Here is a 23533-nt window from a genome sequence, read left to right as displayed (position 1 = left end):
ATGGAATGTCCTATAAATATCAATTAAGTCCATCTTGTGTAATGTATCATTTAAAACTTGTGTTTCCTTATTTATTTTCATGTTGGATGATGTGTCCATTGGTGAAAGTGTGGTGTTAAAGTCCCCCACTATTATTGTGTTACTGTCAATTTCCCCTTTTATGGCTGTCAGCATTTGCCTTATGTGTTGAGGTGCTCCTATGTTGGGTGCATAAATATTTACAATTGTTATATGTCCTTGGATTGATCCCTTGATCATTATGTAGTGTCCTTCTTTGTCTCTTGGAATAGTGTTTATTTTAAAGTCTATTTTGTCTGATATGAGAATTGCTACTCCAGCTTTCTTTTGATTTCCATTTCATGGAATATCTTTTTCCATCCTCTCACTTTCAGTCTGTATGTGTCCCTAGGTCTGAAGTGGGTCTCTTGTAGACAGCATATATATGGGTCTTTTTTTTTGCATTCATTCAGCCAGTCTGTATCTTTTGGTTGGGGCATTTAATCCATTTACATTTAAGGTAATTATTGATATGTATGTTCCTATTACCCTTTACTTAATTGTTTTGGGTTTGTTTTGTAGGTCTTTTCCTTTTTTTGTGCTTCCTGCCTAGAGAAGTTCCTTTAGCATTTGTTGTAAAGCTGGTTTGGTGGTGCTGAATTCTCTTAGCTTTTGCTTGTGTGTAAATGTTTTAATTTCTCTGTCGAATCTGAATGAGATCCTTGCTGGGTAGAGTAATCTTGGTTGTAGGTTTTTCCCTTTCATCACTTTAAATATGTCCTGTGACTCCATTCTGGCTTGCAGAATTTCTGCTGAAAGATCAGTTGTTAACCTTAAACCTTATGGGGATTCCCTTGTATGTTATTTGTTGCTTTTCCCTTGCTGCTTTTAATATTTTTTCTTTGTATTTAATTTTTGACAGTTTGATTAATATGTGTCTTGGCGTTTTTCTCCTTGGATTTATCCTGTATGGGACTCTCTGCGCTTCCTGGACTTGACTATTTCCTTCCCCACGTTAGGGAAGTTTTCAACTATAATCTCTTCAAATATTTTCTCAGTCCCTTTCTTTTTCTCTTCTTCTTCTTGGACCCCTATAATTTGAACGTTGGTGCATTTAATGTTTTCCAGAAGTCTCTGAGACTGCCCTCAATTCTTTTCATTCTTATTTCTTTACTCTGCTCTGTGGTAGTTATTTCCACTATTTTATCTTCCACGTCGCTTATCTATTTTTTCTGCCTCAGTTATTCATCTATTGGTTCCTTCTAGAGAATTTTAAATTTCATGTATTGTGTTGTTCATCATTGTTTGTTTGCTCTTTAGTTCTTCTATGTCCTTGTTAAATGTTTCTTGTATTTTCTCCATCCTATTTCCAAGATTTTGGATCATCTTTACTATCATTACTCTGAATTCTTTTTCAGGTAGACTGCTTATTTCCTCTTCATTTGTTTGGTATGGTGGGTTTTTACCTTGCTCCTTCATCTGCCACATATTTCTCTGTCTTCCCATTTTGCTTAACTTACTGTGTTTGGGGTCTCCTTTTCGCAAGCTGCAGGTTCATCGTTCCCGTTGCTTTTGGTGTCTGCTTCCAGTGGGTAAGGTTGGTTCAGTGGCTTGTGTAGGCTTCCTGGTGGAGGGGACTGGTGCCTGTGTTCTGGTGGGTGGGGCTGCATCTTGTCTTTCTGGTGGGCAGGGCTGTGTCAAATGGTGTGATTTGTGGTGTTTGTTAACTTATTATGATTTTCGGCAGCCTCTCTGCCTAAAGGGTTGTTTTCCTGTCTTGCTAGTTGTTTGGCATGGGGCGTCCAGCACTGGAGCTTGCTGGCCATTGGGTGGAGCTGGGTCTTAGGTCTCTGGGAGAGGTCTCGCCGATTGATATTACGTGGGGCCAGGAGGTCTCTGGTGGTCCAGTTTCCTGAACTCCGCTCTCCCACCTCAGAGGCTCATGCCTCACACCAGGCTGGAGCACCAAGACACTGTCAGTCATATGACTAGGTACGTGGGGATTTTCTTGCCCTTTGGGACTTTTGAGGTCCTCTGCCAGCGTTCAGTAGGTGTTCTGTAGGAGTTGTTCCACACATAGATGTATTTTTGATGTACTTGTGGGAGGAAGGTGATCTCCGCTTCTTACTCCTCCACCGTCTTGAAGGTCCACCCTAGCAGTAGTTTCTTAAAGGATAGTTGCATTGTGAAATCTCTAGAAAATACAAGTTGCTCACAAACCACAGGATTAACATCTGAATGTGCTCTCTGTGATCACCCTCTCTGAGGAAGGGGGAGAGTAGGCATCCCTGTCTCTTCAAAAAGAGGACTTCTAATAGTAGCTGCTGTCCCGTTAAGGTGTCCGAGAGAGTTGTTGTTAGTTTTCATTTCCCAGATTCATCCTTGATGGAATCAAGACATAAAGTTTCCTTCTAATTTGCTGCAACGTTCTTCCAAAGTCAACACTTTCTGCCGAGCCTCTTCCTGTGAAAGAAGTTGTCTCTGATGTACTGCACCCATATCATTGAGCTCTCTATCTCGATCTTTCAGTTCTCCAGTGAGCAGCTGCAGCTCTTTTCCGTTGTTTCTCAATAGTGGAAATCTCACCTTCTCCCATTATGGAATTTTAAGAGGTAGATTTTGTGTTAAATTAGTACTTAGCACGTTACTTTCTGCTGTTTTAAAGCGTTTTTTTTTTCATTACACGTCATACTAATCTCTGTCATTTCTATTCACAAATAAAAAACATTTGCCCAGTGCTTATTCTATCCACGAATGCAGGTTTTAGTTAAACCACATAACGCCCTATGGCACTATGCTGACAGGCACAGAGTAAATAGCACAGATTTTGTTTCCGGAATATTGATCATTTATAGATCAGTTGATAATTTTTTTCCAGGTTGCTTCTTACATTGATGATGAGAAATTTTTCACTTCTGTAGAAAGCTATCGATTTTAATAAACCTCTGTCAGCACTGCAGACCTGCCTACTCAATATCACTTTTTTATCTTGAATATCTTTTCCAGAAGAGATAGGAAGTGATATTTGCTCCTATTCTTAAAAATAACATTGCTGAAAATAGCAGGGGTGAGGGCAAGGGTTTTGAGAGAATGGGTTTGTGAATGATAGCTTGTTAATACAACAGTATGTTGGCCTTGCAAATTTTTAAGAAAAATATGAAACTTTTTATGCACATTTAGTTTATATTATAATATTACCTTTTCAATAAGTATTTTCATCAGCTTTCTTTTTATGTTTACATATTAGTGTTTCTTTTGTTATCAAGCATCTTCTCTTCCTTTCCCCGAACCCTGTCTGACTTTCCTTGTTATTGATATGTTTTATGATGTAAAGTATAGTCTGGCTTTCAGAAGGCTGTTGCCAATCTCTCTGATTTTATCATTGTCAAGAAATTAATTCCCACCGTGAGTTAAAAGGTTGTAGTGTAAAGTAATTGGGTATAATGCTTCTTTACATTCAACCTTAGTAAGTTTCTTTTATAGAGAATTAGTTCATATGTAATATGCATAAGTGGACCTAAGTTTTACTTTAATGACTCATGTTCTGCATTGTAGAAGAGAGTTATTTAGTGGGTCCAGAAATAGTTGATTTGAGAAATTCTGTGGGTCCCAGTTTTCTATAGTTAAATAGTTGTTGTAGTAGGGGTGATAAATTTTCAAAATAGCTGTGTTCTATTATTTATTACTCAGACTTGATTTACCTGGATTGATATGCTTCCTGAATTTTATAGTGGGCTCCAACATGAGCATATCATGTGCAAGAAAATCTTTTTGTTACATTAACAAAATTTTAAAATACTTTGTATATTTTTTATAAGGCAGTTTTAGGAATAGTAACTTTATTCTCTATGATGATTGAAGGTGATAGCAGTATGAAGAATCCTAAACCATTTATATTAGCTTTACGATATCTTTATGGATATACTTTTGAATATAGAGATTGTTGAAACACTTCAAACAAAATAGTGAAGTCTTATTGTGAGGTACTAAGACAGGAGGGTCTGATGAACAGAGTCTGTCCACACATCTCAGTGCCAGCCCAAGCAAAACGCTCAAATTACTCTTTGCCTGTGTGATTTCAAGCTTCCCTGCTGCAAGTGAAATAAGAATAAATACAGAATTGGATGTCAACAAGGCAAACAGTTAAGTGGGATGCTATAGGCGTTTTCATGAAATATGAAAGCTAGATTTGAAATGCCTACAAGTAATCTGTGCGATGCTGATAGTGGAGAGTAAACTCTTAACTTTTGAAGTAGCATCCTGGTTTGAAAACACCAACTTATATTGAACTTTTTTTCTTCACCTTAGCTATAATAGTGATCTTCAGTCTTTTCTTGTACACGGGAGTATCTTTCCTGTTTAAGTGCATTCTTGAATCAGTTATTCTGTGGTTTTCATAGAGAAGAGATGAGTAAAATAGTCTGAGATGAGTCTGCCAATCTAAATGGCAAATTATTTTCTTTGGGGAGGGTGGTTAAAATCAGAAACTCTGACTATTTGTAGGTGATTAAGCCGTGTTCACAGAAGTGTAGAAGTGAAGAAGAGGGAATTTTTTTTTTTTAAATTTTTGGCCGCACCATGCCAGAAATGTGGGATCTTAGTTCCACAGCCAGGGATCAAACCTGCGCCCCCTGCGGTGGAAGTGCCGAGTCTTAACCACTGGACCACCAGGGAAGTCCCTGGAATTTTTAAAATAATATTTTTATTTCTCATGCAAATATATTACATTAGGTGTTTACTCTTATTTTCTAAGGAATGTAATATTGTGTCTTAAGTAAGAAAATGGTATTATATCCTGGTATGTGACTTAAATTTTTTATTCTTTATAAGATCCTGCTTTTGATTATTGGATGAAAGTTTGTTATTAATATTCCATTTTTCAAAGGCTACACACATACACACATAAAATCATACATACAAACAAATATGTATACAAGCACATATATACAATGAAATACACCTATATATCATATTATATCTTTTTCTTTCCCCCACTTTTTGGAAGACTTATTGTTAACATTATTTTATTTATTGTGCTAGGCTTTCCACATCAACACTGATTTCTCCTAAGGTAGTTTTTCTATAATCAAGGTGAACTGTTGTCTATTGGCACTGCTATCCTAATTACATACATACTTTGATTATGTTAATGGGTTTAATGGAATAGAGGTGGTTGGGTCAAGATGAAAATATTCATTTAAAAATAATGATAAAGCTCTTTTTAAAAATACAACTGAACTTTGAAATTTAAGAAATTGTTAACATTTATAAAGATGTATTTTAGTGGTTTGGAAAATTCTCCTAGAACATGCTTTTACAATATTTTGACTAATTTTTTCAGTAATCTTTTTCTTTTTGTAGACCAGAATCTTTTCTCTTTAAATATTGCTCACTTGCCCAATTTCTGCTCTTTGGAATAGTCCAGAGTGAGGCTTATCCAGTGGTGTGCTGTTAAATGTTTAACAACCAGCTCTGGGTGAGGGGATGCTCTGATTGGCAGCATTTGCTGATTTCTGTAGTGTCAATACTTCCAACATGGCAGGTTTTAAGCTACTAACATGATGTCATTGGACATGGGGCATGGAAGAGCTGGGCACACTCAGCTCTCACAAGCCAAGTGCAAGCTGGGTTCAGCACATCACTGGCTTATCACATCATCGCTCCTTTTTTCACAAAAATTATGAATCATGAATGATTTTATACATAGTGTTATTCTTTTATTGTATTTATGACTAGAATATAACCAGTGCAAAATATTTGTGAGTATATAGCATTATTGTGATATTCCAAACTAGAATACTGACTTAATATATGACTACCCTTTCTTCTGTTTTTCAGTTGGGTGGAGAGCTTTGGACATGAGGGGCTTGGATTATTACTGGACATTTTGGAAAAGCTGATTAGTGGCAGAATGTAAGTATTGCTAATCATTATTTCTAATTAAGCTACATTTGCATGTCCAGTGATGATTCCAACATTGATACCTTTTATGCAGACAAGAAAAAATTATAAAGAAGAATCAGCACAAAGTCATACAGTGTCTAAAGGCCTTGATGAACACCCAGGTATGTACATAGGTAATTGTATTGTAGTTGTTCTTTATCAGTTCTTACAGAAATTCTTATGAAAGAAGAGTTATGTAATATAGAATTTGCACTAAAGCGATGCATTGCTTTGATAAGCTCTTCAGCATATAATGGAAAAAATATTGAAGTATTGATTTCTAGTTTTCTATCAAATCAACTGTCTCTCAACAGGAGAAACTTGGGGATGAATAGGTCCTCTTCTGGTGCTTAACCCTTCATGGGCAGATTAATTTTCTTTTCCTCCCGTCCTTCCTCCCTACCTCTCTACCTCCCTGTCTGTCCTCTTTTTTGTTCCCTTCTCTTCCTTCCCTCTTCTCTTTTAATTTTCAGAAGTATAGCATGAATCAGCTTTGAAATCATACACGATTATTAAATGTGGTCTGCAGTAATACTTATTACCCCAAAGAATTAAATTGAAAAGACTTAGTTTTTATAGTCCAGAGATTTAATTTTTAATGAAATTAATGTGAACAGATATGAACAGGTCCCAGAGGTGGAGGAGCAATGATGCTTAATGCAAGTACAGTTGACCCTTGAACAATATGTGTTTGAACTGCAGTGGTTCACTTATATGTGGATTTTTAAAAATAAATACATATTTGTACTGTAAGTGTATTTTTTCTTCCTTCTGCTTTTTTAAAATAACCTTTTCTCTACCTTACTTTATTGTAAGAATATAGTATATAATACATATAACAGACAAAATATGTGTTAATCAACTCTGTGTTATTGGTAAGACTTCTGGTCAAGTGTAGGCTATTAGTAGTTAAGTCTTGGGGGAGTCAGAAATTATACTCAGATTTTTGACTGCATGAGGAGTTGGTGCCCCTAACCCCTGTGATGTTCAAGAGTCAACTGTAATATTGAAACCAAATATAATATGGCAGGTCTGCAGTTTGAATATTTAAAGAGGATACATTAGAAGAGAGAAATGGTTTATGCTCTGTACTGAAGCTGGGTTTATCTGTGTTTCCTTTTTTTCATACTGTTAATTGCAGAAATTAGCTCTATTCCATGCCATGTCTCTAGCTCTAACATCTAAACATATCTACCTCATGATGTGTGCAGTAATGATAGGTGTTTTCATTCATTAGACAGCGGGAGAGGAAATTTTACCTATGTTGGGTGATGATTTGTGTTTTATAGCAAAACTGTGTATTTCTGATTAATTTTAATTTTTAATATTTTTGTCATCCTCATTTTTAAAATAAACTTTTAGAGAACTTCGTACTTGTACTTAAATTATTAACATTTACATTTCTTTTTATTAAATGCAGCAAATATTTATATTTTCTAATTATTTTTTTAATTGAATTATTTATGGATTTTTCATCATTTTCTGGAGTTAAGTTTTCTATTTTTAACCAATGAAATATTTTTCACCTCCCTGCTTCCTCCAGTCAGATATGATTTTCAGGGAAAATATCTGATGTAGAAATCACAAGTACTTTCTGTACTGAACTCACTGTTCTGTGAGAATTCGATTTTAGATATATTATGTAACCTTTGTAGAGTATGATTTAAGAGTGAGTGAATAAAGGAATCAAATTGCTCATAGGGAGACATCTTTTCACACTGAGTATATAACACTTGCTTTCAGCCGGGGGGTGGGGGGGGCTTCTAAAATAAGAATATAGAAACTGGAAATTTCACTGGTGATGGGAAGGCTAAGAGTAGCGAAAACCCAGGAACATTTTTCCAAAACAAAGGGGCACAGGGCATTTGGATCATAATTTGAATTTAAGAATGTCATGGTTAAAGTGAAGTGGTATATAGAAGATAATATTCCTACTTGGTTTAAGACTGAATTGGAAAGGGAGTAAACTTTATGTATTTATATTCTAATTAATATAATGTGATTTATTGTTATAATAATGGATTATTTTGTTTATAGTTTATGTGGAGCTGGAATATATTCCATTTGCATTTATTACTGTCATGCTGATATGAATAAAAAGTTACTGATACTTGGAATTATAATGTCTGAATTCTAAACATAATTATATGTGAAATTTTTTGGTAAATATTTTTTTTCCCAAGATTGGTTGATGGTTTTTCCTCTACCTTACTGTGCAGTCTTTATAAAAGTTCATTGAATGATGAAAAATATAGGCTTTAAGAGAAAAAAAATGTAGGTACTAGTACCTTATTTGGTACTAGTAATTAATTATACAATTGATATTATGAGTGAATCTGATATTGAACTTTATAGTAGTGTTTAAATAGAAGATTTTGAATATTTATTAGGAAGAAAATAAAAGTCAAGATGAAAAGTTAAATACCTTTAAATTAAGAGGTAGTCAGAATAGGGGTTTCATTTTGGTCAGTTAACTTTTTGTGTTAAGGTGTGTACCCCCAGTGAGGGTGCCTTGTTCCTGAAGCCAGCCCCCTCCCTACGTTATCTCTGCTGCTGGTATTAACTCACCGTGGGTAGTCATTCAGCACCAGTGTTCATGTAGGGCATCTGACACAGGGATTTAGGGTATTTACCTTCCCCTGCCTAACACACTGTCAGTGGCCTGCAGTTCTACCTATTAGGTAATAATAGGCCTCAAATAGAATGCAAAGGGAACCTGGCACTGGTCCTCAGTTTAGAACATGTGAGTTTTCCTAAAATCTGGAGTGGATCCTTGACATTCAGTGGAGAGACATTCTTAGACCTTCCAAAATTGGTCACCATCTCTCTAACCTTGTAATAGCCTTCATTTAATGCACTTTAAGTGCCAGCACTGGTAAGTTGACTGTTTCTCTCACAGAGTCAACGGGTTTAGTTTTGCTTTGTTTTTTTAAAATAATTGAAAGAGAGTAATTTTATACAAGTAGGCAGCAGTTCAGTCTTTAATTCTAGATACTCAGTAGTGGTAATCTGGCCTCATTCCAGTCTCAAAATGAGCACCGTGCAATTTTCCATTAGCAAAGTCAGAGAATATTGCCAGTGATGCAGCTTTGAGTTCACAGGACGCTGGTCGAAACTAGGAGATCAGAGAATGCTCCTATTCCACTCTTGACACATGGTTTAGGGTCAGAGGGCCTGACAGAGAAGGTAGGTGGTATCCCTTAGAGGAAATCAGTATGAGTAGCTTTGAATGGCTGGAGGAGCCACAGGATTCTGATTCCAGAAGGGCAGGTGCTGGCTCAGGCCCAGAGTGGGGGAAGTGAAGGAGGAAGTGCTGAAGGCAAGCTTTACTCAGTCTCAGGTTTATTAGGACAGAGCTAGCCCTTTGGTACTTGGTAATCATTGGCTGATTGACTTTTTGAATTGGGTCTAAGTGGTACATTACAAAACTCTGACAATTCCCAGGAATGATTGTCGAGGCATATTGTAGTCTCTGGCCCCATGCCTACTTTTCTTTGTTTCCAGTTATGAAACAGCCCAGAGTATCATAAAAGTGAGCATTTCCTGGTTGGTTTAGCTGTTTCCTTGTAAACGTTTTCCTTTCACCAACAGGACAGAGAAGTCCCTTCAAAAATCATACCCTGGGGCCCTTGACCCTTCTGTTTGTACTTCCTTCTTTGTACCTGTGTTCTTTAGATAGTGGTTTAAAGCAAGTGCAATATTTCACCACAGTGTGAAGCTTCTTTATGTAAATGCGATATACAAGACAGGAAACTTATAAATAGGTTTTCATAACATTCATAACATTCAAAGCATTTGGATCTAAGCTTGTTATAGATTTTACTTTGATACCAATACCTAGTGCTAATTTTAAGTTCATAGGTCTGTAATTAGGATTAAGTTCCTTTTTAGTGCTTAGTAATAATTCTAATCAACTAAATTCTCACTCTTTAAAAGGATCCTCTGGAATGTATGGTAGATAAATAGTACTGTTTTATTGCTTCTATTCATCCTCTGTTATTTGATACTTATCTTCCATAGATTGTAAGTAGACCCTAAGGGATGTATACATACTTAAATCAAAGCACTAAGTCATTAACATAACTCCTTATCTTCCAATTGAATGTGACATCCTGGCAGTAGCAAACTTTGGCCTCATTCAAAATCATTCCATTTATATAATGTGTTTACAACTGCATTGTCTTTCTGATAACAAAATATCGTTCAGATCAGAATACACATGTTCTTATGGCAGTTTCTACATGATATAAGCCCGAATCACCCTTCAGCTTTTGCCTGTTTATGAACCAAGTGTTACTATCTAGGCCCACACTGTGTAATGTGGTTGCCACATGTGGCTCCTGAGCCCTTGAGATGTGGCTAGTCTGAACTGAGCTGTGCTGTACGTGTACAATACACACTAGATTTTGAATACTTGGGAAGAAAAAAAAAGTAAAAATATCTCATCAATAAATGTTTTATATTGATTATATGTTAAAATGATAATATTTTGGGTATATTGGAATAATTCTATTAAAATCAGTTTTACTTTTTGTTTGAAATTTTACATTGGACATGTGGTTCACGTTATATTTCTCTGGGACAGTGATCTGTGCATTTATTTGTGGTACCTCTTACCAACCTTCCTTCCTAGTAGAGCTCCTCAGGGCCTCAGCGTCTGGTTCAGTATCGGTCCGTTCATTTTGTATGTTCCTGTTGGGAAATCTCAGTATTCCTCACTGCTTCTCTCTTTCTCTAGTTGGCCACTTATCTATCTTAGTAATTATCAGTCATATTGCTGTAAAATTACCTTTGAGGGGTTATCTATATTTGATTGATTCTCATAGTTCTTAATGTAAAGGGAATACTTCTATGAATTTTTTTAGGATGTTATGCATTCTTTATATTTTCTGGCTTTACTACATGTACACATATATTATAAACATTTTAAAAATAACCACATTTCCTTCAGGGCACTATTTTTTCAACTAAGCACTAAAATTTAACCTCTTATTTCCAAAATGTTGTAGTATGGCTTGGAAAGAATTATGAGTGAAGAGAGGAGTCTTTCTTTGTTAGCCAGAGCCATTGATCCTGAGAAGCCCAGTATGATGACGGATGTGGTTAAACTCCTTTCTGCAGTGTGCATCGTAGGGGAGGAAAGCATGTAAGTCTTCTCAACTTATTTCTCTCATTACATAATAATTTAATACAGTTTGAGTCATATAATGTTTTCATTATTCTATTTTAGTCTAGAATTTACTTTAAAAAAATGAACTATACTTAAGCAGGTGATTTAGATTTATATTGGCTGAACAGAAATGTTTGAGTAGTATTTTTTTTCTCTTAATCAATATAGTAGTTATGGGCTAACATGTTTCTATGAAAAATGGATTTCTTCATTATATTTAAACTGTTCTGAACTCAAAACCTAAATACACATTCTAAATGAAGACTTTGAAAAATATACAAATTGGTTCTGTTTCTTATGTTTTTTTTTGGGGGATAGAATTTTTTCACTAATAAGTGAGTAATTGATAATGTAATGGTTGAGGGTTCAAGGTCCTTGACAGTTAAGTACATACTAAAGTTTTAACTTTAAAGACATTATCCACAATTGCTAGAGCTGTAACTAAAAGACCATTACATACATATTAAAAGATAAATAAAAATAAACCTGTTTTTCGTTTTAAGGAAGATTAGTGTTCTTATTACAAGAAAGCATTTAAAAATTATTTAAAATACTTTTTATAAATGATAAAGATATACAAACTGAACAACCAAAAGAACAAACAGAAATGGCCCTCCCTCCTATAAGGGTAGGCAGAGCCCTGTAAGTGAAACCTCCTGCACGCATTTAAAAATTGTTCATGTAGAGGTCCTGTGGGGCCGATAACTGTAGCGCCACTCAGTTTGGACTTAGTTGGAGAGTCAACAGGCACCGCTCAGCCCTGGCCCTCTGCCCCCATATGTAGCTATCGTTTGTATCCCTGGATGAGGCCGTGCCTGCTGCAGTCCCAGCTGCAAAGCCAGGCGTACAGCTTCTGCACTTTCCCATTTTAAAAAGGCCATGTTAATTTTGGTGCAGAAACCTAAGTGTGAATTTAATGTTGACACATAGGATACTTCCTGTTCTCCCCCAACTCCTTTCTGCTCCTCCTCCATCCTCCTCCCTTGGCTTCCCTCCTTCCTCTTCCCCCCTCCCTCCCTTACTTCTTGTTTCTTCTATCTCTTTTCTCTTCTTCCCTTTTCCTTCCCTATCCCTTCCTCCCTCCTTTCCTCTCTTCTTGTCCTTCTCCTTTACCTTCTCTTTCTTAATCCTCTTCCTCTTTTTCCTCCTCCCTCTTCTACTCCTCTTCCTCCACTTCCATATTATTTTTATTATTTCTTGACTTCAGAATAGGTCATCAAAATGAGTAAATAACTCTTAGGACTACAGTGTCTACGTCCAAACTGTGTGAGCTTTTACAGTATGCTGGGTACTGTTAGCATAAGCATTCTTTAAAGAAGTAGCAAGTATACTTCTTGCATAACCATTATTCTTTATATTTGACTGTAATTCCTTAGTACTATATGTTTTTGGGCACCAGAGCTTCATTTATTTATACACAAGACAGAGTAGGGTTGTAGTGGTTAAGAGCATTTATATAGTGCTTACTACACAGGTGGTCTGGTTCCAGATCCTTGCTCCACCACTCTACCATTTAGTAGACGTGAGACCCTAGACAAATGGCTTAACCTTTTTCTTCCTCAGTTCCCTAACCTATAATATGGGATAAAAATAATTATCCCATATTATGGAGTTCATAGAATTATATACATTAAAAATGGTTAATATTTGTAAACCGGTTTAATAGTGCCTGATGTGTAGTAAGTACTATATAAATGCTTGATAAATAAACATGATCATAGGGTTATTATGAGGAATAAATGAATTAAAACATGTAACATAGTTCATGCTTGATATGTGCTATATGATCAGTAAGCTACTTTTAAAATGTTATTGGTTGCCTAGGAGTAGTGACTCTGGAGTTTAGTAGCTTAAGCTATTGTATTGGGTTATTTGGGTTATTTGCTGTTTGCAATTTACTTTATAATTTCAAATTTTCCAATAGCCTTGAAGAAGTTTTAGAAGCTTTAACATCAGCTGGAGAAGAAAGAAAGATTGACAGATTTTCTTCTATTGTGGAAGGTCTTCGGCACAATTCAGTTCAATTGCAAGTAGGTTTCATGTTTATCATTCATATTGTTTTTTTGTAACTGTTCCCTTACTGACTTATATTTAATACTGTAGTATGAAACCCCACATGCCATTTCATATTTTATAGCATTTTTAATAAATACAGAATTCTAACATATCATAATTTATCTTATAGATACAAATTTATGTACACCTATAATTATTTCCTTAGGTTCCTAGAAGTTGACTTACTAGACTTCTCTGTGAAATATATAATCATAGTCCATGAATTGTTATCTCAATTGTTGATTTTTATAATTTTTTAAGAAGTCTAGGCAATTGAGTGAATTGTGGCTTCTCGTTGTATTAGTTTTATATCTGAAAAGTTGAGAGTGTCCATGGGTAGAAAGACGAAGATACACTTAGAAAAATCCTTTCAAAGATTTTTTTTTTTCTTTCAAAGATTTTTAAGCACTCCCAAAAAGTCACATTTAGACTTGAAACATTATAGTACCCAAGCTGCATGTCTAATATTCATTTAATTTCTCCCTTTTTTTAAAGACACAAGAATTTTATTGCTGTAACTATTGTTACAATCATTGCTAATCAAACCTAAGTATTTTTAAGGAATTATCGATGACTGATTCCTACCTTCAAATTTTAAAAAATTTAATTGGTGTGGTTGGGAACTGGCTATTGGGATTTTTGAAAGATCCTCAGGTGATTCTAATGTGCAATAAAATTTGGAAACCAAGGTGCTAATAGCTATGAAGTAAAACTTTCACAGTTAATAGTAAAATATTATAGCTTTAATTTTTACTTGAAAGCTCTGTGTACCTTAGCCATTTAATTGTTTCTCATTGTGGTAGGAATAGAAAAGCCAGATCTTAGTGTTAAATTAATAAAAAATAAACATGGTATTTGATGAAAAATCAGAAAGTGTTAGGGACTGTCAAATTAATAATTTATTATGACATTTCTGAAGACGGTATTTTGTGAATCTGCTTCTGGTGACAGTGTTTGTGAATGGTGGTGAGGAACCCTGTGTGACTGGTTTCTCGGGACAGTATGCAGACTTGAAGATCTGAGTATGTGTATTGTGTGGGTCCAGTTCCTGGAGCGTCTGGAAAAGAGCTCCTCCTTCCACATCTGGGAGTGGGGGCCTGGGCTTTGTGTCCACCACTGACCTCAACCGTGCTCCTTCAGTTGCTCGGTGGGCTGGGGTCTGTTAATCCATATACCATTACCCTCATTTCCCTTTCCTTCTCATTTCTCATTGGCCCCAGATTTCCTGTTCACCACAGGACTAATGAAGAGTGAGCCTAAAAGAAACTGTGTAGAGAAAAACTGAACAATTACTTTATCTGTGTTTTCCTCTAGTACTCATGTAACTTTTACTTGCACAGTGTTTGTGCAAATACCAGTAGGTTATTAGATTAATTTTGGTAATTTGTGCAGCTTATTAGAAATTATGTGTAGTTTAAAAATCTCACTATGAAATGTAATAGTCCCATGTAAAGTTTATCCCCTAAGTAAAGACCTTTTGACCCTAATGCATACTTTTTGTATTTAATGACACACATGTTACAGGAATGATGAAAACAATAGAGTTCTGAGTGAGGCAGGCTTGAATTTGAGTCCCAGCTCTTCACATCGTAGTTTTAGTGACTCTGGATCAGTTCCCAAATCTTTTCTATACTTCAGTTTTCTCAGTTGCAAGATGGCAATAATCTCAGTACCTAGCTCATTGTTGATGCAAGGATTACATAGGATATAGGTTTAAATGCTTAGTACGCTGCTTGGTTCATTAGCAGACGCATTCAGCAAATGCTAGTTTTAAAAAGTAATTTTGGTAAATTAAAAAAATAAAGTCAGTGGAGATTAAATGTGATCTTCATTTTTTAAAGAAACATTACCAGTGTTGATATTAAAATTGATACTTAACTATACAACCCAGCATTTAATGAAAACTTGCTAATGAAAACTTATGTTCACACAAAAATGCATGCACAATTTTTTTCTTTTTCTTTTTTCTTTTTTTTTTTTTTTTTTTTGCGGTACGCGGGCCTCTCCGGTTGCGGAGCACAGGCTCCGGACGCACAGGCTCAGCAGCCGTGGCTCACGGGCCCAGCCGCTCCGCGGCATGTGGGATCTTCCCGGACCGGGGCACGACCCACATCCCCTGCATCGGCAGGCAGACTCTCAACCACTGCCCCACCAGGGAAGCCCATGCCGAAGTTTTTATAGCAGGTTTATTTATCATAGCCCCACACTGGGAACAACCCTGTGTTCCTCAACAGGTTACACTGTGGTACACCGTACATATAATACTATTCCGCATCAAAGAGGAACGAACTTCTGACTTAACGCAACTTGCGTGAATCTTCAGAGAATTATGCAGATTGAAAAATGCCAGTCCTAAAAGGTTACACACTGTGTGATTTCATTTATATAACATTCTTGAAATAACCAAATTATAGAGAACAGTTCTCTAAGAGCAGTTTACTGCTTTACTGGTTGCCAAAGATTTGGAATGGGGTCTGGGAAAGTGTGGGGTGACTGTAAATAAATAGCAGGAAGGAGTGTCGTGCAATTAAAGCAGTTCTGTATCTTGATTGTGGTGACGGTTTCACAAATCTATACATGTGATGAGATTGCATAGAACTGTACACGCATACACAGATGAGTGTAAAGCTGGTAAAATCTGAAAAAGCTCTGTGGGTTGTACCAATTTCAACTTCTTGGTTTTGGTATTGTACTATAATGATGCAGGAAGTTACCAATGGGAGGAATTGTGTGAAGAGTACTCAGGACCAACCTGTACGTGGTTTTTTTTTTTTTTTTTTTTGCAATTTCCAATGAATCTATAATTACTTCAAAATAAAAGGTTTAAAAAATCTTGATAAAATTGGGGTTCCAACTTTTTTTTACAACATTATTACATCATTTGATGTTTGAAAGCTGTGAGGGAAAGGATAAAGAAGGGCTCGTTAAGAACAAAGTCAAGTTTTGCCTAGGTAAATGACATGATTGACTCATTAATTGGAAAGTTTGACTATTGCAACCTTAAAATTCTTGGTTATTTGGCATATTAAATTTGTTTTGGCTACCAGACATTAAATCTATCTGGTCTTTTAAAATCCTGATTACTGTATGAACTTGAAGGCAAACTACATGAATCAAAAAAATTCTTGGGTAAATTTATTCATTTCTATTATGGGTAGTTACTCTGATTTTACTGAAGTTGCTAAGTTATGGAAAAAATTTTTATAGTTATAAAATATGATAAAAATAACTATTAATTAAAAACTGTAATTTAAGATTACTATTCCATAGAAGACAGTAAGACTTGAAGAAATGAAAATATATTCGTCCAGATAATTGATATAATTTTGAAATGATTTTTTTTAACAGTTTTATTGAGATAAAATTTATTCATTTAAAGTGTGCAGTTCCATGTTTTTTTATGTATATTCAGAATGGTGCAATTTTCACCACAATCAATTTTCGTACATTTTCATCATCCCCAAAAGAAAGCCCTCATGCCCTGGCCGTCACCCCACGGTGCCCTCATTATCTGTAGCTGTAGGCAGCCAATACTCTATTTTCTCCCTCTATAGAGTTTCGTATTCCAGATGTTTGGTATCAGTGAAATCACAGAGTATGTGGTCTTTTCTTCCTTCTTTCACTTAGCGTAGTATTTTCAAGGTTCATCCATGCTGTAGGATGTATCAGAGCCTCATTTTGTTGTGGTTGTTGTTGGTGCCGTATATGATGCTGCTGTATGGTATCCCGCATTTCGTTTATCATTTGTCAGGTGGTGGGCATGTGGGCTGTTTTAAACTTTTTGGTTATTATGAACAATGCTACTGTGAATATTTGTGGGGATGATTTCTTTCTTAATGACGGCTTATTTGCCATATTTAGTGTTACGGCATTAAGGGTGGAGAGGAGGGGCTAGCAGCAGCCTCTTTCTGGACAGCTGTGGAAATTGCTTGAGGAATTTTTATCAGGATACAGGTGGCTGATTATATTAGCTTTTATGAAAATAATTGCTTAAGTTGTAATTAAGTATATTTTCTGTTACACTTAGTAATGTTGTTATTTTTTGATGTCCTATAAACACTAAAATTTCTTGATATAGTTTTTAAAGTTTAATTTTCATTGAGAAGTGAAAGGTCATTTTAGCATCATTTAAATTCATTTCTTTCTTATTTTTCTGATAAGTTCAGGTTAAATTTGTTTGGTCTTGATTAAGAGTAGACAATGGAAAGAATTGTTCTCAATTCTAATATTCCCTACTAAACCATTTTGTTGTGCGTTTATACTCTAATGGATGTTTCTTCTTCCTATTAAGCCAAATGTATGAAAAAGCTAGCAGGTAGCAAGCTTAAGTTAAGAGTAAAGTTATTGTTTTCCTGATAGTTAACTTAGGGGGAAAAAAGTAAGTAGATTCTCTTTTCTGGGGTTGCTAATTCTATTTCCTTTAAAATGATCAAGCAGTACTTTAGTAATATCTAAATACTTTTCTCTCTGGGTGTTTCTAAAGTTAACAAAAATAAAAAATATTTTAGAACTAGCTGGTTATCAATTTTCCCATAAAGCTATTGCTCTAAGTACCCATTTTATTACATTAGCTATTTATGTTGCATTTATTAAAATGTACTAGTCAGGGGTGATATTAGCAAATCAAATTAAAAATAAAACTTTTTTGTCTCTGAATAAAATAGAAACCAATTGTTTGCTTTTAAATTGGAGAAAATGGGAGATAGTAAAATTTAAAAAATCCTCATTGTTCTTTTAGTGCAAAGTATATTTATTCCAAAGTCCTTTATAAGGGAGGATTGTTACATTTACTTAAGTCTGCTAATAATAATGGTGAAGATAACGTGACTACCTCTGATTCTGATAGGGTCCAGTCTTCATGTGTGTGATTAGCTCCTTGTGTTGGCTGGGTCTTCCTTAGAAGAGGGTTGGAATAATGAGTGCACCAATCTCTAGTATCTGTCACACTTTGATTTTCATTGTTATTTTCATTTCTATCCTCTTATTATTATTTTTTCTTTCTATGTGTGTCTTCTTTCTTCTCTTGTTAGAGCCATACTTTGCTAGAGTGTCAGAAGCATTATCTAGATCCTAAAGAGTTTGTTCAAACCCATGTTGTTGGGCATAGGGCTGATGGAATTGTGGTAGATTTTTGTCAGGAAGGGAATCAAAGTGTGGGAATCCTGGAGTTTTGGGGGTTGGCTATTTGACTTTTCCTCTGCATCTGTGTTCTTAGTGACAGCACGCTGTACCTTCCCTTCCTATGGTGTCTTCCTGGACTCCTGGAGTGTCAAGAACACAAAGGATCTGTGGTTTTATGCCACTTGTAAACTACTGTGTTAGTCTGCCACACTTGTATGGATGCTGCTGTCAAAAGACACGAGCTCCTAGGTCAAAAATACAGGACTTCAGTTACCCACAGCCATAGCAGTAGCTCAAGTATCAGCTTTGTCAACCCCAGTTTCCAGTTTCAGTGGGTTGTGTTATAGGGACGACACCCTGAGCTTAGAGAATCCAAGTCTGCTATCATGGGCAGCAGTTACTCTGACTGATACAGGCTGTAATGAGGTCCCTTCCATTTGTCTCCTAGAGTATTTAATTAAACCTGCTGGTCAGCAGTGCTTCAAGCAGCAGGTTGAGGCTGCCCTGCAGTACTGACATCAGGCATGCCTTCCAGGTCCCAGATCCCGTCAGCTGAACAAATCCCGTAAACCGTCAGGGTCTATCTTAGGACACCAGGAGGCTTTCTTATCTTCTTCTGTTGCTCTTTCACTCAACCTGAGGTATTAATGATTGCACAGACTTCCCTTTGTTCAGCAAGGAGGACATATGGGGCAACTCTTTCATCTGTAACAACCCGGCCAATGAATTAAAGCTGACCTGAGTGCCTTGCAGGCCTGACGCAGTGTCACTGATCACTTCAGCTAAAAGCAGGGACACATTTCGTATCATCTGTTCTAATTTGGTGACTCATCGTAGGAATAACTGTCTGCAGGTGCACGTATGTAGTGATCAGTGTTCTCTCCAGGAAACTCCTCAGAGTAAGCAAAGTTGGCCTGGGTGTGGAGAGATGGCCACAGTCGTCTGAGGCTGTATGTGTGCTGGTACTGTTTCCTCACACACCTGAGCATCTCTTGGGAGCACCTCTGAGGTGTAAGTCATGGTGTTTTTGGAGAGAGAGGCAAGTTAATGCCTAGCTTCCCCACAAGATACATAGTTTTGAAGGTACACATGGTGTTCCTGGAAGGAACATGTTGTTTATAGTGTTGGGGACCCCAATTGGGATCTCTGTCGGTTGGGGGGCTACCAGGTGACAGTGCTTTCAACAAGGCCTCCCAGCCAGTTGATAAACTTTTGGGTTCTCAGTTCAGGAAATAATTGAGTCCAGTCTTCATTTTGGAGGGACTGTCTGAAGACATGGCTGCAATGGCAGGTTGTGTTACAGGAGCTTGGAGAACACAGATCTTTCAGAATGGGCTGTGGGTCTGCCTGCCCTTTTGCTCTGGAGGGGAGATGCTGTCTCTGTCTTCCAAGATGGTTAGCTATACAGACATCCTTGTCAAGGTCTCGCAGAAGAAAAGCCATCTGTACCTCTACTTGCAATACATGCAGAGACACAGAGAATTGCCTGGCAGCAGAGAGCAGACCGTTGCACCTCCTTCTGTCACCTTTTTGGCCTCTTCTCCTTCAGCCTGATGCTCCTGGTGTTGTCCCTGTATACACAAAGGTGTGCGTTTGTTGTACCTTAATGTTGAGTGAATGGAACAAAACCTTCACTAATTTCGGTTCATATGATAGTACTCTGTACTTTGAAATATGTTACTTGGCAATAACCGACAAATATGACATTGAAACAAATAAGTTACAATGCCTTTTTGAATTTAGCCAAGTTTATTAGCTTCTGTTTGTTTTGTTTCCCTTACCTCTTAAATGCTCAAAATGTACCCAAGTTTAATTTTGCACGAGACCAAATGAAGGTCTTCCTGTAATGAATAGTCATATCTTGATTTACTGTTTCTTTTTGTTTCAAGTATCTCCTACCCCCTCAAAAAAGTCAGCGTTAACTAGAGTTATTTTTAATATCAAGTAAGTCGTTCACACATTTAATGAAGGACCAAATGAAGAATACAGAGTGTAGTAGAACGTTTATCTTTAGGATCACTGTTGGGGCATTCCAGAAGGATGCAGAGATCAATTTATTTTAATTCCTATCTTTTTTTACCACTACTTTTATTGAGGTTTGCAGCAGTTTTGTTACTGTATCTGTATGAATCAAAATGTTAAACATATTAAAATGGACTAATAAATAATATGCCATTAAGCTAATAAACATTAAAGAAACAGTAAAATAATATACTAACGTGAACTCATATTGTCATGTGGAGCACACACCCACTAAACTAAAAAAAAACATTTTTGTCCTAGAGTATACTGCCAATTTTCTGAGTCTGTGTAATACATTTTTTCACTTATGCTACAATAGACCACCAAAAAGATACACTAAATTCATGACTCAAGGTAACTGCTAAGTTTCATAATTAACCAGTCAATTAGTTAATTATTCAGAGATTGCTGTTCAGGGTTCTGCTAGATATTAGAACTATAAAGATGAATGAAATACACTGCTTAAGTCCTTAAGAAGCTTATACTCAGGAGTTTATAGCTGGCTAATGTTTCATATGAAAATTGCAATACTAGGAGTTTCAACAAAATGGGAGAACACAGAAGAAATTCATGATGTCTCCGGGGGAGTGTCTGAATAAACATTTAAAAATCCAAGTTCTGTCTTGAATCCAACTGTTCCTGTTCATATAAATTAGGGCCTCTTGAATCCTTCAGTTTATTTCTCTGCATCTGTATGAGATATATGCAGTTACCTCAAGCTCTGACTTGTCCTCTTACTGTGTTCATTACCGAATATTTAATTGGAAATATAAGTAAAATTATAGGACTTTGTATATGCTGATATACTTCACTCTTTCTGTGTTTGTCTACATAATGTAGTAGTCGATTTTAGTTTATATTCTGAATTAACGCATGAGATTTTAAAATTCTTTGGAGTTTCTTTAGTTGCACTGGAGGCAAGATATTTCTCTATAAGCATCATTTACTCATTTTAACTTGATAATGTAGAATTTGATTGTGCAAAGAGAGACAGATGATTTCTGCTAAGGGGTAGAGAAGATGAATAGCGGTCTAACCTGTGTCTTCCAGGCCCAGATAGTTAAGTTTTCACAGATTCTGATAGAATTTTTATTTAAGTACTTTACTGGTGCTTGTTTCCAGTCTGAATTTAGCTTAGGAAGCTGATATATTTTCAGTGTAATATAGCCATCATTTTACATGTGAAAACATGTTATATTCAGGATGAATATGTTGACCATGTGTGAACTTTCTAAAGAATGTTTGCTTTTGCTGTTTGTTGGATACCTTTTCAATTCTTTCCACATAATTATGGAGAAAGCATCTGTGCTGGTGGCCTTTGAAAAACCTGGACAGGGCTGTGTTTGAGGCTCAAGCATCACTGCTGTTAGTATACCTGGAATTTTGTGTTTAAACTTGTTTGTCTGAAAAGGATTGGAAACCAAAGGTTAAAGATTCATAAAGTGTTTATTTTTTCTCCTGTTTGTGTTGCACATAGTGATAGACAGCAGTAAATTAAATTGTGTACTAGAGGAACTTTAGGTGATACATACTCACATATGAAGAAACCTTCTCACTTCATTTTCAAGGGCAGAAAGCTGCTTTGCTGATTAAGTGATGTAAATTCCGGCATGTGTCTTTGTCTTGCTGTTTAACCTCTTTCTACTTCTAATGATTTTCCTTTGATCATTTGCCTTGTTCTTAAGATTGCCTTTGACAAGCTCTATCCCTCATATTGAATATCTTTGAGATTTTTGCTTACAGTTTATCTACTTTGTCCCCTGTTATATGTCTTTACCCCTCTAGTTTACAACATTGCTGACATTTGTCCCACTATTTGTAATTACTGTTTTGGCTGCTTATTTTCCTAATCCTTGGCTATGTGGAGTTTGCTGGTCTCAGCTTTTGCAGGACATTTTCAGTCTGTTGCTGCTCTTGAGGAAATCCTCAACTGTCCTGGATTCTAGCTGGATATGTGCGTGCCTGTATGTGCAGACACATCTTTATAGCTAGAAGTTATGTTAAAAATACCTTTTCTCGTGTAAGGCTCCTTTTTGATAATTGGGGAAAGAGTAACAAATGAGTTTACAGCATTTACTTTACAAATCATTAGAACTGAGTACATATCTAACACCTAAAGATGTGTCTTACTTATAAGCCTTGTTTAAACCAAAGGTTAATAAGCAGTATTTCTAAAGTATAAAGGTACATTTGGAGCAAGGAGAATATTTTAGAGCCATTTTAATTGTATGCTTTCATTTACTGGTTGCATATGGTACATGTGAGAAGGAAAATGTTTTCCATGTGCAACAGCAGTTCTGTCCCTTTGTAGAAACTTCTCATCAAGTAACCAATTTTCCAGATGCAGTGGTAATTATCTTATTTGACCTATTAGAGCATTTGACACAGTTGCTCACTCTCCCCGTTGACACACTTTTCTCCCATTCTTCCAGGACACCACAATCTCTTCATTTATCTTCTACCACGTTGATAGCTTTTTACTTTTCTTTAACTCATTTCCTCAACCTTCAAACTAAAACCTACAATTGAAATGTCCCAATCAGTTCTATTTTTTTTTAAAGTTTTTTTTTAAACATCTTTATTGGAGTATAATTGCTTTATAATGGTGTGTTAGTTTCTGCTTTACAACAAAGTGAATCAGTTATACATATACATATGTTCCCATATCTCTCTCCTCTTGCGTCTCCCTCCCTCCAACCCTCCCTATCCCACCCCTCTAGGTGGCCACAAACCACCCAGCTGAATCCCTGTGCCATATGGCTGTTTCCCACTAGCTATCCACCCTACGTTTGGCAGTGTATATATGTCCATGCCACTCTCTCACTTCGTCACAGCTTACCCTTCCCCCTCCCCATATCCTCAAGTCCATGCTCTAGTAGGTCTGTGTTTTATTCCCGTCCTACCCCTAGGCTCTTCATGACATTTTTTTTTCTTAGATTCCATATATATGTGTTAGCATACGGTATTTGTTTTTCTCCTTCTGACTTACTTCACTCTGTATGACAGACTCCAGGTCCATCCACCTCACTACAAATAACTCAGTTTCATTTCTTTTTATGGCTGAGTAATATTCCATTGTATATATGTGCCACATCTTCTTTATCCATTCATCTGTTGATGGACACTTAGGTTGCTTCCATGTCCTGCCTATTGTAAATAGAGCTGCAATGAACATTTTGGTACATGACTCTTTTTGAATTATGGTTTTCTCAGGGTATATGCCCA

General features: G+C 36.3%; 1 protein-coding gene across 1 annotated transcript in view; it reads left to right on the top strand.

Moving 5' to 3' along the window:
- Positions 1–23533, top strand: part of DIAPH3 (diaphanous related formin 3) — a 565759-nt gene that overhangs the window by 160932 nt on the left and 381294 nt on the right. The window contains exons 6-9 of the mRNA XM_055089317.1: positions 5836–5910; positions 5993–6062; positions 10950–11086; positions 13035–13144. Of these exons, the coding sequence (XP_054945292.1) occupies positions 5836–5910; positions 5993–6062; positions 10950–11086; positions 13035–13144 (392 nt within the window). The remainder of the gene's footprint in view (positions 1–5835; positions 5911–5992; positions 6063–10949; positions 11087–13034; positions 13145–23533) is intronic.

The sequence above is a fragment of the Physeter macrocephalus genome, chromosome 13 (genome assembly GCF_002837175.3).
Source record: "Physeter macrocephalus isolate SW-GA chromosome 13, ASM283717v5, whole genome shotgun sequence".
In the NCBI taxonomy this organism is placed as follows: Eukaryota; Metazoa; Chordata; class Mammalia; order Artiodactyla; family Physeteridae; genus Physeter; species Physeter macrocephalus.
The sequence above is the reverse complement of the archived record's forward strand: the minus strand, read 5'-3'. Positions and strand labels throughout refer to the sequence as shown.